The following is an 18,136-nucleotide window of genomic DNA, read 5'->3' on the forward strand; positions in this document are numbered from 1 at the left end:
GGATTTACCTATATTACAGAGTGAACAGAATTTCAGCTCGTGGTCTTCATTCTAGACTTAGCTCATTTAGGTGTAAATTATTGAAAGACCAGGAGTTTACTAGCTACACCTGAAATTCTACTCTGCTTGCAGACTGTTCATTAAAGTGAACATCATGTTTATTTGCATAAAGTTTATTAAAGTGACTTTATCATGAGGTAGAAGAGTAAACTGTGCTAAATTGCTCTTACATTATCACAAAGTTTCTAGGAATGTGAGACTGTTGACAGAATACATGCATAAACCTGAGAGATCGTGAAGGCAAAAAAAAATATGCCTCAAAAATGAACCTTTTTTTTTTTTTTGTCCACCACTTTCTTCATTTTTCTTAACTCACAACTATATTATAAGAGTTCCTTTTCATGTACTTTTCAGCATGGGTTGACAGTTGTACAGATTATTTTGTGTAAGGGTGGGTGGGGTCTTGGATTTATGCGTGTTAGGTTTACATCATGGAAAACAACTGACTTGTCCAAGGGAGAGAACTGTAAATACATTGAAGGAATGAAACCTTGCAAGTCTCTAATAGATTCAGCTTGGCAGCAGTGTGCTGGATTATTTTGTATGCAGAAACTGTAAGAACTATGACACAACTGAACATTATTCTCACGAAACTGACATAATCTTAAAGTTTAGACATAATTATGGTATCATCATTTAACTGACAAAAATCTTTTTCTAATCCACCAATGTGATGATTTGCCATTTTTTATAGTGTTAATATAGACGATTTTGATCTCCACCTGATCCAGTAAAGATAGAGAAGACCAAATCCTAAGTGTTTTGTTCTCATGTATATAACCTTGTGAAGTGTTTATACTGTCCTATTGGAATCCACTTTTTGTGACTTATTGTTACGTGAGATCGCTGTGAATCATTCCCATGGGTTTTTTTTGGCTGTTCGTGTCACTTTAATACACACATGGCTTGTGATTGTATCAAATTTATGTCATTCCTCATCAATGGAATAAAGTGGTTCATTCACTTTTGAAAATGCTGACTTATGTTGCTTTGTCAGTCCCTGTATACAGGTAGTAACTTCAGTCTTGTCCTCCATATGCTTGTGATATTGCTAATGTCACTGGTTTCAAGCTGTAATCATCCCTGAATTAAATTTCTTTCTTAATTGAGAACATAACCAAGGAGGTGATGCCAGAGGCATTCTAATCACCAGGCAAAACTGTCCTCAAAATTATTTTCATTTAACATGTTTAAATTAATGTAAAATATGGCAGCCTTTTGAGACCATATTAGAGTGATGCAATTTTCACATTGCTTTTTTCAGATGAATTTCCCTCAACTGCCTACAGAACATTTACAAAAAAAGAATTTTTTTGGACAGTTCTTTATTGCTTGTGATCGTCATGTACTTCTTACTTGTGTACACATAATGTGTCCTGGTTCAGTGTCATTTATTTTGCCAAACATGGTTTTGATACAGTCAAGCCTAAATATTGGTACTGCATTAAATTATGTCCCCCAATAGCATACTAGTATAGAGGAAACTTGAAAATGGTAAACTGGCGTTTTCTCCAGGAATATTGCACCACTAGGACAACGGGTCATGCAGTTGGGTTCTAGCCTCCAGCGATGTAATTGTTGGGTAAGAACCCTTTATGGCTCCAGCCTTGGTAAAGTCACACATTTTGGTGAAGTTGACCAATAATATAAGCTGCAAGTATGTAGGTCACACATTGTAAAGTTTTCTAGTAACTTGCCAAAAGGCAGTGGTTTACTCTTGGGCACTCCAGTTTTCTCCACATGTTAAACTGACAGCCTTCATATAGGGAAAATATACTTAAGGTGTTAATTAGCAACAAAATAAATTCTGTATTATATAGGATTAATCATCTGGCTTGACCAATCTTGAGCACGTACATGTATGTAATGGAGCCAGCTGGAATCACACCTGCTAAATATAAGAGACAGCCTTAAATGAAGAAGTGGTCAGACAACTTGTAAGTATTTATCGTGTTAATATGGATCAGGTCTTTGAAACTTGGAATTTTCTCCGAAAACCTAGGTGTCTGAACGGTAAGAAATATACATTTATCTATCCACTGTTGAGATTGCCAGATGAAAACAAACGATACTTGTAACAGAACAATGTTTATAAAACTGTTCTAGATTGTACAAAAATATATCACTCATACAGGCAAAATCATTTCCACTTAATACAATGCTTATGTATCAGTTGTACCACATGATTATGAATTATCTCCTCTTGCCACATGTAGGCCTACTTAAACATTACACAATGGACATAATACAATCCAACTATCAGTCTGTCTAGAAAAGGAATTTATATAGTTCCTCTTACTGAAGTTACCACAAGAGGAGTTTTCTACAAAATGCACAATACTACAGGCTTGCATTCTGGATTTCTACACGTTTCAACCCGTTCTCATAAAATGTCATGATGTTCAGTTACACGTACTTTCACAAATAATGCTGCTCTCCTATATTCCATCAGCAATGAACAATACTCAGAATATACACTTTCACGTCCATGCCAGCATAATTTCATTACAAACATTTTCCTGAAGTTCCCAGTTTCAAGGATGCAAAAAAATACATCTAATTAATATAACTATGCAATGTATCACATGAATTCATGCCTAAGGTAAGGCTGGGGGACACACTACACAGATTTCCACTTGTACAGGTGTATTATGTCAATTTTTAATAATGCGCATGTGTTGGGACGTGATAAGTGTGTTTCACTTGTACAGGTGTATTATGTCAATTTTTAATAATGCGCATGTGTTGGGACGTGATAGTGTGTTTCACTTGTACAGGTGTATTATGTCAATTTTTAATAATGCGCATGTGTTGGGACGTGATAGTGTGTTTCACTTGTACAGGTGTATTATGTCAATTTTTAATAATGCGCATGTGTTGGGACGTGATAGTGTGTTTCACTTGTACAGGTGTATTATGTCACTTTTGAATAATGCGCATGTGTTGGGACGTGATAGTGCGTTTCACTTGTATGGGTGTATTATGTCAATTTTTAATAATGCACATGTGTTGGGACGTGATAGTGTGTTTCACTTGTACAGGTGTATTATGTCCCATTTTTGATAATGCGCATGTGTTGGGACGTGATAGTGTGTTTCACTTGTACAGGTGTATTATGTCCATTTTTAATAATGCGCATGTGTTGGGGACGTGATAGTGTGTTTCACTTGCAATTTTTTCCGCTCCTAAAGTTGCTTGCATCAAACTTGTCAGATACCGAGCGAAAAAAATTTGCTGGCGATTTCACTCTGTCCATGTAACCAAGCTGACCAAGCAAACAACACAGAACTGCGTTGATCTGTGACATTTTGCTTGTGTCACAATTTACTAATCACATGACAACATACTGACCACAGTCAACGGAAATATCTGCCCAGTGTGTCTGTAACTATGCTGCGAATGTCGGCAGCATATTTTTCCGACCCAGAAGTTCGTCCCTACAAGTGAAAAAAATCAGCCTAGTGTGTGCAGCTTAAGGATGATATTTAAAATTTCCAACCAATCATTTAACAAACTAGAAACACCAGTTAAAGTTCTGGGATAATATACAGTAAGCCACTGTCAGACACTTAGAGTGTAAATACTGCCCAGTGTAATGGCTGGATTTTTTTTACGTTCTGGGGAAACCATTATATGGTTTGACCCACAAACAGGAAGCAGTCAGCAAATACTGGAAATGGGTGTAATAAAAAAGAACACATGAACCGAGAAATGGCTGTCTTCAGATGGTTCTGTTTACTACAGGCATGGACTTGTTTCAATAGAGGATTTAGATTTTGTTATTAATAGAATAACCTCGTCAACAAAAAAAAAAGTTTCTGTCCAATATATTCCAGAAGTTCTTCAGTTACAATTCCGTTCAATATTTAAAGATATGAATGCACTAGTAGGTTTCAGATGATTCCCCACCCCACTTTTTGGAGACCCGAGTAACAGGATGGGGTAGGGCAGCCATCACCCCACATCATCAAATATTTCGTCTACTAACTGCAATTGTACCCCTTAATAATTGATTATGGAGCAAAATGACATAGGGTGGGTTGGCAGCTTCAAGGAATGTGCTGTATTCAGAACAAAACTGTCAAAGTATCACAACACGAACACCTTCCATAGATATGAAAAGGCTGACGATTTAAGGTTGCTCCTTTTGAGCAGAGCATACTGAGTATCTCAATATCAACAACTCAATAAAGAAGTTAAACATTTACTACAAATATATATTGATATGTGTCTATAGATTTCAAGCATCAGTACACTATTCTACAGTACCTAAAATTTATACCAACAGAACAAAGTGCATGTAAAATTTACATGATGATTTTTGGGGCTGTGTGCATAAAAAAAATTAAATAAGCTGGAAATTAAGAACAAATTACGCATTAGTCTTCGTCAATCTGCCATTTTGAGGATCTCCCTTCCCCTATTTTAGGCCTGTAACAGGACGTTCTTCCATTTAAAATTGCCCAAAAGCAGAAAAGTAACCACTCAAATGAGGAACCATTTTACAGTTTGCACCCAACTGTTTGCATTATAATGTGAAATTCCACACCTGAAGAAATCTAAATGAAATACTTCAGTTAAAAGCATCTTTTTCTCCAGATCAAAACTTCCAATTTCAAAAGAAGACATTTTCCTCAAATGCTGGAGAGAATTCTGCATTGTGAAGTATTCTGAACTTAAGCTTGTTAAATACTGAGTAGAGTCCAATCTTCAGACATTTCTCAAGTGGGTAAACTTAAATTACCAGTCTTACATCACCTGACCTTCATTACAAGACATAGGTTACCGGCGTTTAGTAACGTTATCAGCCTTTAGTAATGTTATTGGCCTTTAGTAATGATTGTAACAGATTAATCCTTTGTTCTGCCAGAATACCTGCCATCTTGTCAGGTGTGTTCACACGTACTACACACGTGTACACGTACCTATGTTTCTATCTTTACAGAACAGAAGGTCTGTTGTAATCAATTGTCTTTGAAAAATATTTCCAAATATCTTCAAGAATAAACCACACCTGTGCCTTCACTTGCGTGAACAAAATTCTAATCATCTCACATAAGCTTCATATCATTCCCTTGGAAATGGTGGTCAAACGGAACTGGCATCTTCCCAGCATCAGTCTGAGACATTAGAGTTATGTCCCTTGTGCATATAAGGCCATACAAAGTACTGTAATTTTAACACTGTCAGCATTGTCTGTTTCACTAGCAGAGCGCACCTTATGATCACATTCCATCAGAGAACCTGTCTTAGCACTTCTACTCAGGTCATATACCTACAGTCACCTTAAGACTGTTTTCTCTCTCTGCTGGACACAAGCCTTGTAGGGGTTGGTCCAGATATTTGTCTTGAATCGCTCCTAGCATAATGATCCTGTCATAAGACAGATTTGAACTTGCACGCAAACATCACCCATGTAGCACAGACAGATTCTGGGTATGTGAAAACACGCACACGGACAGCCAAACGGACGTGATCACCTCGGCAGTTCAAGATTTCTTCACACACAGGTGACCTACAACATTAAAATCAGGTTTTACAGTTAGAGCCTGATAAATCTCAGCCATCATCACAAACTATGGCTAAAACACTCACGCTGTGGGCGAAGTCATGGTCATTCATTCAAATGTTGTCCCCCATGATGCTGTCTGAGTTATAACACCATGAATGCAAGTGGATTTGATTTATGGAATAAAAATCAACTAACTTTCCTGGAAGAAATTAACACAGAAGAAAACATCAAAAATGATGCAAACTTCACATGAAAAGCAGCAACAAGATATTTGCAAACATGACCTTCAACAGGGTTTTTCTTGGTTCTTCTTTATGAATAAAGGCGGGTATATGGGACTAGAACTTGATATAATGGAAATCTGGCATAATTACATGCATGCATAAATATAATTCAAACTCCAGACATGTCTGGATGTAAACAACATAAGTGTATTTAAAACCATTATTAATGGATGTAGTCTCAGCGTGGGCTATAGCTGGGTTAATTCTGACAGTACCTGAGACACGCAGCAAAGGCTCTCCTGGCATTCCTGTGGCTGAACTGTATAGGATAGCCCTTAAAGGTGTGACCATCAGGTACGGCTCGTCGGATGGAATCCTGGAACTCCTCATTACCTGCAGCCACACCTGACAGGTGAGGAACAAATAAAAGTGAACAACTCTTCATAGAGACACTATAACCATTCACTACTTTAAGCAAAACAACCCATGATAAGGAAAGCATCAAGAGGGTTATCATTTCTACTTTTCAATATAAATGACGTTGTATCTGACGTGTTGTATGAGCTTGTGTCATGCTGCAGGATGTGACTCAACTTGCTTCATCTCACTAAGCTCGGAGTGAAACGACATAAAAAAAAAAAATTCTTTTTTGGACATCCTGACACCTGGGTGTGAAATATCAAAATGTAATCTACTTTAATTATGTAAAATAACACACTTATCAGTGAGGGAAATACCGACATTTGACATATTTATAAATAATAAAAGGCTTTAATACAGAAGTCATGTATTAACACAGAGCCAAGGATAGAAATCTACAATCTCCATTAAAGTAATACCTGACCAATGCAGCAGATACGGCTGCCAGTGACGACTGACAGGAGCTTGCATTAAGCTACACAAGCCTGACCAATCCAGCAGATACGGCTGCCAATGAGGACTGACAGGAGCTTGCATTAAGCTACACAAGCCTGACCAATCCAGCAGATACGGCTGCCAATGAGGACTGACAGGAGGTTGCATTAAGCTACACAAGCCTGACCAATGCAGCAGATACGGCTGCCAGTGACGACTGACAGGAGCTTGCATTAAGCTACACAAGCCTGACCAATCCAGCAGATACGGTTGCCAATGACGATTGACAGGAGCTTGCATTAAGCTACACAAGCCTGACCAATGCAGCAGATACGGCTGTCAGTGACGATTGACAGGAGCTTGCATTAAGCTACACAAGCCTGACCAATCCAGCAGATACGGCTGCCAATGATGATTGACAGGAGCTTGCATTAAGCTACACAAGCCTGACCAATCCAGCAGATACGGCTGCCAATGATGATTGACAGGAGCTTGCATTAAGCTACACAAGCCTGACCAATCCAGCAGATACGGCTGCCAATGAGGACTGACAGGAGGTTGTATTAAGCTACACAAGCCTGACCAATCCAGCAGATACGGCTGCCAATGATGATTGACAGGAGCTTGTATTAAGCTACACAAGCCTGACCAATGCAGCAGATACGGCTGCCAATGAGGACTGACAGGAGCTTGCATTAAGCTACACAAGCCTGACCAATGCAGCAGATACGGCTGCCAGTGACGACTGACAGGAGCTTGCATTAAGCTACACAAGCCTGACCAATGCAGCAGATACTGCTGCCAATGAGGACTGACAGGAGGTTGCATTAAGCTACACAAGCCTGACCAATGCAGCAGATACGGTTGCCAATGACGACTGACAGGAGCTTGCATTAAGCTACACAAGCCTGACCAATGCAGCAGATACTGCTGCCAATGAGGACTGACAGGAGGTTGCATTAAGCTACACAAGCCTGACCAATCCAGCAGATACGGCTGCCAATGATGATTGACAGGAGCTTGAATCAGGCTACACAAGCCTGACCAATGCAGCAGATACTGCTGCCAGTGACGACTGACAGGAGCTTGAATCAGGCTACACAAGCCTGACCAATGCAGCAGATGCAGCTTCCAATGAGGACTGACAGAAGCTTGAATCAGGCTACACAAGCCTGGAATGAAGTTCAACTTTTAATTGAAATTTTAGACAAAATGATTAACTTTCATTTACATTTCAACAAATTTCCCATGAACTGTTTGATATTGGAATGACTCAATGGCAGCAGTGATGGGGAAAACCTCATTTACCTTTATATAAAATAGATGTAGTACAACATACCAGACAGAGAAATCTGACCTACCTGTCACTCTCTCCATCTCGTAGGCTGAAAGCGCAGGTGTTAACAGGTAACTTAACTGATCATCCCAGGCTGTAGACAAGTCTATGTCCTTCAATATAAATACCAAGGGTCAAATATATTTTAATAAAAAATTCAATTCCATAAACAACTCCAAAGTGCGCACTACTAACCACTGTTACAACCCAAAACTGTGAGCTACTAACCACTGTCACAACCCAAAACTGTGCACAACACAAAACTGTTAACCACTGTTACAACCTAAAACTGTGCACAACACAAAACTGTGCACAACACAAAACTGCACTACTAACCACTGTCACAACCCGAAACTGTGCACTACTAACCACTGTGCACAACACAAAACTGTGCACTACTAACCACTGTCACAACCCAAAACTGTAAACTACTAACCACCGTCAAAACCTAAGCCATACAATTATAGCTTTTTTATCCCAAGTATAATGAAATAATGATTGCAGCAAGTGGCTATGTGGATGCCAAAACATTGATCTTTAAGATTTATTGATCGCTTTACATCACTGCCACTACGATTGCTGCTCTGTGTTTTCGCTTTACATCACTGCCACTACGACTGCTGCTCTGTGTTTTCGCTTTACATCACTGCCACTACAACTGCTGCTCTGTGTTTTCGCTTTACATCACTGCCACTACGATTGCTGCTCTGTGTTTTCGCTTTACATCACTGCCACTACGATTGCTGCTCTGTGTTTTCGCTTTGCATCACTGCCACTACGATTGCTGCTCTGTGTTTTCGCTTTACATCACTGCCACTACGATTGCTGCTCTGTGTTTTCGCTTTACATCACTGCCACTACGATTGCTGCTCTCTGTGTTTTCGCTTTACATCACTGCCACTACGATTGCTGCTCTGTGTTTTCGCTTTACATCACTGCCATTACGACTGCTGCTCTGTGTTTTCGCTTTACATCACTGCCACTACGATTGCTGCTCTCTGTGGTCACTTTACATCAATGCGATCACTAAAAAATTTTTGACAAAAATCCTTAACAAGGGCAAGGTTACTGGTGTCCAAAGATCGATCTTTTCTAGTGGTGGTAATGATATTAAATGAGTGCAGAGTCGCGCATGCACAGTAAGGAGTACATATGTAAGTATGCCTAGCGTCTCGGCTATCTGACCCACATCAGAGATCTGAAATGACTGCTCACCTGTCTATGGGAGGTCACCAGAACCCTGAGCTGCTGTTCCAAGTCATTGCTGACCAATGCTGCATCCAGCCGAGACACGCACAGGGAAGGGAAGGCCGGCCAATGAGGCACGGCGCCGGGACCACACACGGATAGAACTGCATCCTGGGACATGGCCTTCCAGCGAGCCTGATCCTCCAGCTCAAACTCACACACCTCTACAGCATTAGATGGCTGAAATACAGAATGAATATTCGCAACACAAACAAATTTCATCAGTGTAAATTTAAATTAATTATTTGTGTGCTGTCTGAATGCCATACTCAAGTTTTAACTTATCCCATAGCGTACACCCTGTCATGAGCATACCATGTACAAGAAACGAGACTGTCACAGAAAGAAAAGAAGCTCCGAAAACGCGACTGAAGCCATATCTTGTGGATGCACCTTAAATACTTGAACAAAACCCACTCCACCATAGTGTATTCCTATGAGCTAGATTAACACCTGAGAGGAGGAGTTCCCCTGAGCTAGATCAACACCTGGGAGGAGGAATTCCTCTGAGCTAGATCAACACCCGAGAGGAGGAATTCCTCTGAGCTAGATCAACACCTGAGGAGGAATTCCTCTGAACTACATCAACACCTGAGGAGGAATTCCTCTGAGCTAGATCAACACCTGGAAGGAGGAATTCCTCTGAGCTAGATCAACACCTGGGAGGAGGAATTCCTCTGAGCTAGATCAACACCTGAGGAGGAATTCCTCTGACCTGTATCTGACCTGTATCTGGAAGGAGGAATTACTCTGAGCTAGATTAACACCTGGAAAAAGAAATTCCTCTGAACTAGATTAACACCTGGAAAAAGAAATTCCTCTGAACTAGATTAACACCTGAGATGAGGAATTCCTCTGAGCTGTATTAACACCTGGGAGGAGAAATTCCCCTGAGCTAAATCAACACCTGAGATGAGGAGTTCCTCTGAGCTAGATCAACACCTGAGATGAAGAATTCCTCTGACCTGTATTAACATCTGGAAAGAGGAATTCCCCTGAGCTAGATCAACACCTGGAAGGAGGAATCCCCCTGAGTTAGATCAACACCCGAGAGGAGGAATTCTTCTGAGTTAGATCAACACCTGAGATGAGGAATTCCCCTGAGCTAGATCAACACCTGAGAGGAGGAATTCCTCTGAGCAAGATCAACACCCGAGAGGAGGAATTCCTCTGAGCTAGATCAACACCTGAGAGGAGGAATTCCTCTGAGCTAGATCAACACCTGAGAGGAGGAATTCCTCTGAGCTAGATCAACACCCGAGAGGAGGAATTCCTTTGAACTAGATCAACACCTGAGATGAGGAATTCCTCTGACCTGTATTAACATCTGGAAGGAGGAATTCCCCTGAGCTAGATCAACACCCAAGAGGAGGAATTCCTCTGAACTAGATCAACACCTGAGATGAGGAATTCCTGTGACCTGTATTAACATCTGGAAGGAGGAATTCCTCTGAGCTAGATCAACACCCAAGAGGAGGAATTCCTCTGAACTAGATCAACACCTGAAAGGAGGAATTCCTCTGACCTGTATTAACATCTGGAAGGAGGAATTCCTCTGAGCTAGATCAACACCTGGAAGGAGGAATTCCCAAGAGCTGTATAACCATTTGGAAGGAGGAATTCCTTTGAGCTAGATCTACACCTAAGAGGAGGAATTCCTCTGATCTGTATTAACACCTGGGAGGAGGAATTCCTCTGAGCTATATCAACACCTTAGAGGTGCAATTCCTCTGAGCTATATTAACATTTGGGAGGAGGAATTCCCCTAAGCCAAATTAACATCTGGGAGGAGGAATTCCCCTGAGCTGTTTTAAGACAAGGGAGGAAGAATTTCTCTGAGCTATATCAACACCTGGAAAGAAGAATTCCTCTTACCTGACAGTTAGCATAGAAGTTTTGGTGATTGAATACACAGCCTATGGTTCTGTATGGATGTTTCGGTTGATGTTGTTTACCCATGGGAGCCTCATCAGGATCAATAGGATTGTGGATATATCTAAGAAAAGGAGAAAAAAACATATATAACTGTTAACCAAGTGCAACTGTTAAGGTATGAACCCCCAAAATATAAATACAATGTAGCCTCACCACTGGAACGATGGGGGGTGGGGGGATGGGGGGTGGAGGGTTGAGATCACAGCAAGGCGTGTAGTATTGTAAAATTATAAATATCCTTTCTGGACCTGACCTGTGTCCAGTGAGGCTCTCCCAGAATGTGACTAGTCCGTCCGAGCTGATGGTCATCACCCAGGTATGGACGGAGGACTTTGACTTGGTGCCCACACACACGTAAGCCTCCAGGCCAAACCCCAGTAACAGGCTGCACAGTAACAAGGCGTGATCTTCACAGCCCTGTCAACATGGGAGAAAATGCTTCATTAGTGCTGGGATGGAAGAGTGTCAGTGGCATAGACTGAGGGTGTGTGGGGGATGCATACGTACCTGTACACCTTGTAAGTTCTGCTAGGCAAGAAATCTAAAATGTTCAGTTTTTATTGAAATAGGAATTTACATGTTTAGCGGCAAAAGTAGTGGCTTACATCCAAACTGAGCTCGGAGTTTATCAATTGGATTTGTGATGTGGTGTGGCTACAGATGGAGACCAAGTCTCTCACTGCATGTCACCATGTGATGGAATCTTGTTAAGGCGATGGAAAGAGAGGGGCACAGGTTAACACCAAGACTGACCCCTTTGCTGCGACACAGGAAGGCGTGCATGGTGGTCCACTGCTCCCGGGTCTCCCCTCCGCCTACAGCCTGCACCCTCTCATGCTCTATCAGGTTAACAAAGCGAGCGGCCTGACGCGGGGTATCCAGAAGCCGACCGGCCCGCAGAGGCTTCACGAAAGAACACACTGGTCTGTTCGTGGCATTCTCATCCTGAAACATCAGGTTAATGAAACAGATAAACAGGGATCACCACTTTCATTGAAACTTACAGTAACCAACTATAATCCTAAATTCTAAACATAAAATTTATGAAAATTATAACTAAAACATGCTTCAAATAGTTTGACTATATTTTTGAAAAAAAAAAAGAGAAACACCAGAACTTTATGTAACAAACATCATAAAACTTTCTTAATGCTTAAACATACATTGTATGCAGTTTAAAAGTATTATCAACAAATTAAGTGAATATCATTTCCATGTCCCCTCACCACTTTTGTGATGGAGTACCAAGTAAATTTGGATAATGGTCAAACCTGGGCAAATATCTTCACCAGCCTGTCTTGATGGGAGGGACGTATCTGTAAATATTCCTTCCACCACTGTTTGGCATAAACCAGGAAGAGTCGTTCTTTCTCCGCTTGTCTCCCCTTTTCCAGATTCACCTGCGTTCGTACCACATCTTCTCCTAGCACCTGTTGCGTTTTCGGAAACAATTCCACCTGGATTTCCAGAATCCCTACTGGCACCTTGTTCTCACTGCCTGAAAGCGTGATTTCAGTGCATCAGTTAAAATTACTGCTAGTTGCTAGCCTTGTCTGACAGGTGGGGAGTCCTGTCAATCTTTTTATTTCGTATTTCGTAATTAGTAGGTTATTTTCTTTTCAAGGAATTACCTCTCTTAAGGGTAGGTGTCTGTCTTTTATTTCACTTCTGAAGCATATGGTACTATGGGAAATACTGCTGTTTACTTGTCACTTTCTCAATGCAAATAGCAATTATTCAAATGTAGTTAACCTTACATGAAATTTCACACATAGGTTAGTCACAGTTAATCAAAATTCCTCAAGAAGAAAATTCCTCGACCTTTTGGCATATGAAAGAGCAACTTTCAGTGTAATTTATGCACATTTGTAATCTGATTTTGGACACAAAACTACATTGGTTGGCTTGGCTAGTACCAGGGCTTCACAAAAACTATGATTTTAACTGAATATGCTTGAATAAACACTCAACAATATACGAAAAGATAGAAGAATTACAGTAAGGTGTTATGAAAATGGACCATACACGAACACGAGTCACAACAATTTACAGAGTTGTTTTTGTAAGACATTTTAGTTTGACATGACTACACTGTATATGCAGAACGTCTTGATTTCAAAATTTGAAAAAATATGATCCTATGTATGTTGTATCTGGTACACCTATCTCCAGGTCTTTTCCCACAAAATCAAAATCAGGTGAAAATACTACTTCTACTAGCTGACCCCATTCCCCCCCCCCTCCCCCCGCCCCATTGCTAAAATGATAATATAGGGCATTCTGGTCAAAGAATAGATACTTTGAAAATTCCGATTTCCCCTATCATCTGCTAAAAATTCTCACCATCGGTTGTTTTTCCTGCTGCATATTATGAGAATTGATAATTGGGCTAAAAGTTGTATACATCGCAGAAAGCGAAATGTCATCCAGTGATTTGAACATTAAACCACTTTTCCAAGATCAAAATTCTTGAATCAGATTTTCCTTTCCTTATTGTGTGTCATACACATCAGAAGACACAAATCAGAATACAATGAGTTGCTATGATAGGAAGGCAATATACAACATTGTAGCTGGGTTTTCTTACAAATCACAAATGAAAATAATGTGTTATTAAAAATAAGAAGTGATAAGTCATTTATGTTTATGATTTTTCCCCATCCCACTCCATGTCCGAGAATACACTACTGGTGTAGCAGGAACAGAATGATGGTAAGGGTTTCTATAATCTCATGTAAACACAGAACAGAAAGTATGCGAAATATAATTAATTATTCAATAATTTTCAAACTAAACCTCCATCAATAATAATTTCCCAAGACAAAAAAAAAAAAAAAATAAGAATCTCTTAGTTACTTACAAGTTCCTAAAAGTTCAACTGTAGTGGTTGCACGAACATTATTGGATGCTAATACTGGTCTCCACTCATAGAAATGAGAAGAGACAAGAGTAGTCTCCCCTGATCCATTTGTTCTCACTAGTACCAGGTGGATGGGGTCAGAGATGGACAACATGGTGGTTGTATCAGCCATCCGTGCAGCTTCTCCTATAGAAAAAATTTATTGAGTTCACATTTGATTTTCTGAACACCTATAGCTGAGGTATAAAAGCTTTACTTCCACGTGTAGTAAAATCAGTGAGGAATCAGCACTGGGGTTCCCCCGATTAATTCTGACGTTCAGGTACTGTGGTACACAGAGCAAAACAACAACTTGAAAAACTAACACAAAAAAGAAGGCCCATGGTATGGTGATGTTTTCTGGTGTTTTGCTGAGAGTGAAACAAATTACCATTGTCCAATAGGTGAGATATTCTCAATGGCACAAGTTCACCACATCAAGATACCTCCACTAAACCTGCCTAGACATTAAACAACACACAGTGTACAAATATTAGCAATGTTGTCCACAATCTACAACTATTTATTTTATTTCATTTTTTTTTTTTGACGCGTAACTTCCAAATTATTTTCTTGCATGATAGTGGTAAGCCGCCAACTTGACAAATTTTCCCACATCTACAAATAACATGGTGACTGATTTCATATATGCACCACTGACAAACCATTGGTAAGCTACTGCTGACAACTAGACTGCCTCAAGAGAACCATTAATTAAGGTGTTTTGAGTCTGAAACTCTTTTATCGCTAAAGGTAAAAACACTGAGTCCTATTTAATGATGTGACTTGTGATAAATGTTAGGCAAATGTTATCAAAAATAGTCAATGTACATTTTTGACAGGTTAAATAATACATTATGATTTCTTTACAACAGTGACTTTAAAGAGCTTGTAGTCAAACCTCCACTATTTTTCCGGCCTGGACTGTACATGGATGAGAAAGGTTTCACAATGATAACCCATTACAATTACAAGTGGCAGAAAGTTTACAGGTAGTCTGCATGACAGTTATCTCCCTTGACATCTGCCTAACTGGCCCAAGCTGGCTTACCTGCTGCCTCTTTGTGAAGCTCCAATAAAAACCCCTCGTTAATGGCAGGTTCACATGCCACTGGGACTGGCCTTGACCTTAGCCTCTGACCCCTAAAATGTATATGAAGTGTGAAGGTCGTGGGAGATTGGCCTGGAAGAGGTTCCGGTTCCTGGAGGTGATCTAAGAAGGCCTTTCCTCCCAACACCTGCATGTACAGGTAACGCCGGGTGGGATCCACATTGGCTGAAATTATGACCAAATACCATCTTATTTTCTATGCATGTGGTGTTTTACATAAAACCCAACAATATTTCACTCTAATGACAGAAATAGTTTTGTAACGATGGAGAGGAGCTCTACTAGATTTCACCCGTAAACATGACCTCCCTTGTGTAAGGGAAATATTTTTGCATTCAATGTAGAATATGATTCAGTTAAATATACATCTTACTGGTACTTGTATAAATTAGAAGAATGGCTTTGGAATCAAATCATACATACCCTCCTCTCCTTCTAAAAGTCAGCCTGTTCTTAAGGTAGCAAAATATAAGAAGGCTATTGATCAGATAAATAATCTGACATGCTCCAAATGTTAGGAAACGTGGATGATTTCATAAGTCCAAGGTAATTTAGCTTTGCAGAGGAATGAATTTGGCCACGGATTTCCAGAGATATACTGCGGATATTAATACAAGATTACTGCTTGCTACCATGTCAGTACATGTATACTAATGAACAGACAAACAAGCAGACAGACACACAGACCAGAGCTTATGGCACTTGTCATTGACTTTGTCAATCAACTCTGATTACACTCAACATGTCCTAGTTCTGGATACCGTACAAGGACAAGGTTACTGCCTGCCACACGGTCAATAGTGATGCACACCACCGTACAAGGACAAGGTTACTGCCTGCCACACGGTCAATAGTGATGCACACCACCGTGCAAGGACAAGGTTACTGCCTGCCACACGGTCAATAGTGATGCACACCACCGTGCAAGGACAAGGTTACTGCCTGCCACACGGTCAATAGTGATGCACACCACCGTGCAAGGACAAGGTTACTGCCTGCCACACGGTCAATAGTGATGCACACCACCGTGCAAGGACAAGGTTACTGCCTGCCACACGGTCAATAGTGATGCACACCACCGTGCAAGGACAAGGTTACTGCCTGCCACACGGTCAATAGTGATGCACACCACCGTGCAAGGACAAGGTTACTGCCTGCCACACGGTCAATAGTGATGCACACCACCGTGCAAGGACAAGGTTACTGCCTGCCACACGGTCAATAGTGATGCACACCACCGTACAAGGACAAGGTTACTGCCTGCCACACGGTCAATAGTGATGCACACCACCGTGCAAGGACAAGGTTACTGCCTGCCACACGGTCAATAGTGATGCACACCACCGTGCAAGGACAAGGTTACTGCCTGCCACACGGTCAATAGTGATGCACACCACCGTGCAAGGACAAGGTTACTGCCTGCCACACGGTCAATAGTGATGCACACCACCGTGCAAGGACAAGGTTACTGCCTGCCACACGGTCAATAGTGATGCACACCACCGTACAAGGACAAGGTTACTGCCTGCCACACGGTCAATAGTGATGCACCCCACCGTGCAAGGACAAGGTTACTGCCTGCCACACGGTCAATGGTGATGCACACCACCCTACAAGGTCATGGTTACTGCCTGCCACACGGTCAATAGTGATGCACATAGAAACAAGGCAAAGAAGCCTGCTCTCACAGTGATTGTTGGAAACAAGTTGTGGCTACAATACTCAGCTGTGTTGATTTACCTTTGTTGACGGCAGGCACAGTGAGTTTTTCATCAGCATAAAGGCCATGTGTTGCAGCTTTAGGAGCACCTCGGCCATCGTCAAACTGTAGCTGTCTCATGATGTCATCAATGACCCCTCTCTGACGCAAACGTTGTATAAAATCGTCCTCCCTCACAGGCCCCAGTCTGCCTGGCTGCTCCTCTCTTACAAACTCTGACACAGTCTCCCTAATACGACTCTGTACATCTCTCTACAACACACAAATCACTAAATGGATGAATGAGGAGTGTTTAATGCCATCTTGGCAGTATTTCAGTTACATGTATGCACGTGGTGAGAATTAAAATCAGGAAACAATTATGCCTTTAAAATGAGAATGAAAACACCTTTAAAACATGATTCTCCACAACAAGATGAGTCAGGATCGTAAGCTTTGGACTGAGTCACTACGATGTATACATCAAGATTTGTGCGTGGGAGTTTACAGTCTGCAGCGAGGCAAAAACACAATGGACTTTGATCTGAATTCAGCCAGCAGTCTCTGCTATTAATGCTCACAGTAAGAGTAACAACCAAGTTTAGCTACAGAAATACACAGTCTACACTAGATAAATGCACATCTTTCACATCAGTACTTAGCTCGATATTACTGCATAATTTACAAACATAGCTGACCTATGGACGTTGAAACGAGGCTAAACATGGCCATTTTGGAGAAAGTCGAACCGCTGTGAGCACTTGAGTGCAATCTCACCGTGGAATTGTGCTTAAGCAAAGGGGTAGAGGGCCACTGAGATCTATGTGCTACAGTACATCTAACATGTAGGTTAGTGGAGAGTAACCGTCGAGGTGAGACAAAACACCAAGCACACACTAACAACACATTTACGCTACAGCACCGCGTGATGCAACTGAGTGCATGGCGGCAATTTGTTTGCTTTTGACCTGTTGTCGATTATGACATCGCCTTCTCCACAGTCACCAATGTTTGGCTGGCTGTGCGTGTCACGAATCACACTCTAGGCTGAATTACCTGGGAAAGATGATTATGAATGATTTGCTTTAGTTCCGTTAGCTTCTCGGGAGCTAACGCCATGTTGCAAAAGGCCTCAGACCGCTATATCAACTACTGACACCATCGGCAATCAAAAGTTTCGGCGTAGCTGTCAATTCTCCATGCCAGCCTCAACACGTTCGCGTGCGTCGACGGATGTTCGAAAATGGTGGCGGGAAG

The 18,136-nt window shown here is 41.1% G+C and overlaps 1 protein-coding gene across 2 annotated transcripts; it reads right to left on the minus strand.

Annotated features, from left to right (window-relative positions):
* Nucleotides 1–2,189: 2,189 nt before the first annotated feature.
* Nucleotides 2,190–18,097, minus strand: LOC135474899 (centrosomal protein of 76 kDa-like). Of its 2 annotated transcripts, XM_064754567.1 has the most exons (12): nt 17,936–18,097; nt 16,921–17,152; nt 15,121–15,345; nt 14,031–14,216; nt 12,442–12,668; nt 11,924–12,115; nt 11,424–11,587; nt 11,111–11,231; nt 9,203–9,415; nt 8,013–8,100; nt 6,072–6,201; nt 2,190–5,575 (listed from the first exon to the last, which is right to left on the minus strand). In XM_064754567.1, exons 1-12 carry the CDS (start codon nt 17,996–17,998, stop codon nt 5,437–5,439), a joined length of 1,980 nt encoding a protein of 659 aa, XP_064610637.1. In that variant the 5' UTR covers nt 17,999–18,097; the 3' UTR covers nt 2,190–5,436. The 2 variants fall into 2 exon arrangements, with proteins under 2 accessions (XP_064610637.1, XP_064610638.1); XM_064754568.1 differs by lacking the exon at nt 8,013–8,100.
* Nucleotides 18,098–18,136: the final 39 nt, after the last annotated feature.

The sequence above is a fragment of the Liolophura sinensis genome, chromosome 9 (genome assembly GCF_032854445.1).
Source record: "Liolophura sinensis isolate JHLJ2023 chromosome 9, CUHK_Ljap_v2, whole genome shotgun sequence".
NCBI classification, from domain to species: Eukaryota; Metazoa; Mollusca; class Polyplacophora; order Chitonida; family Chitonidae; genus Liolophura; species Liolophura sinensis.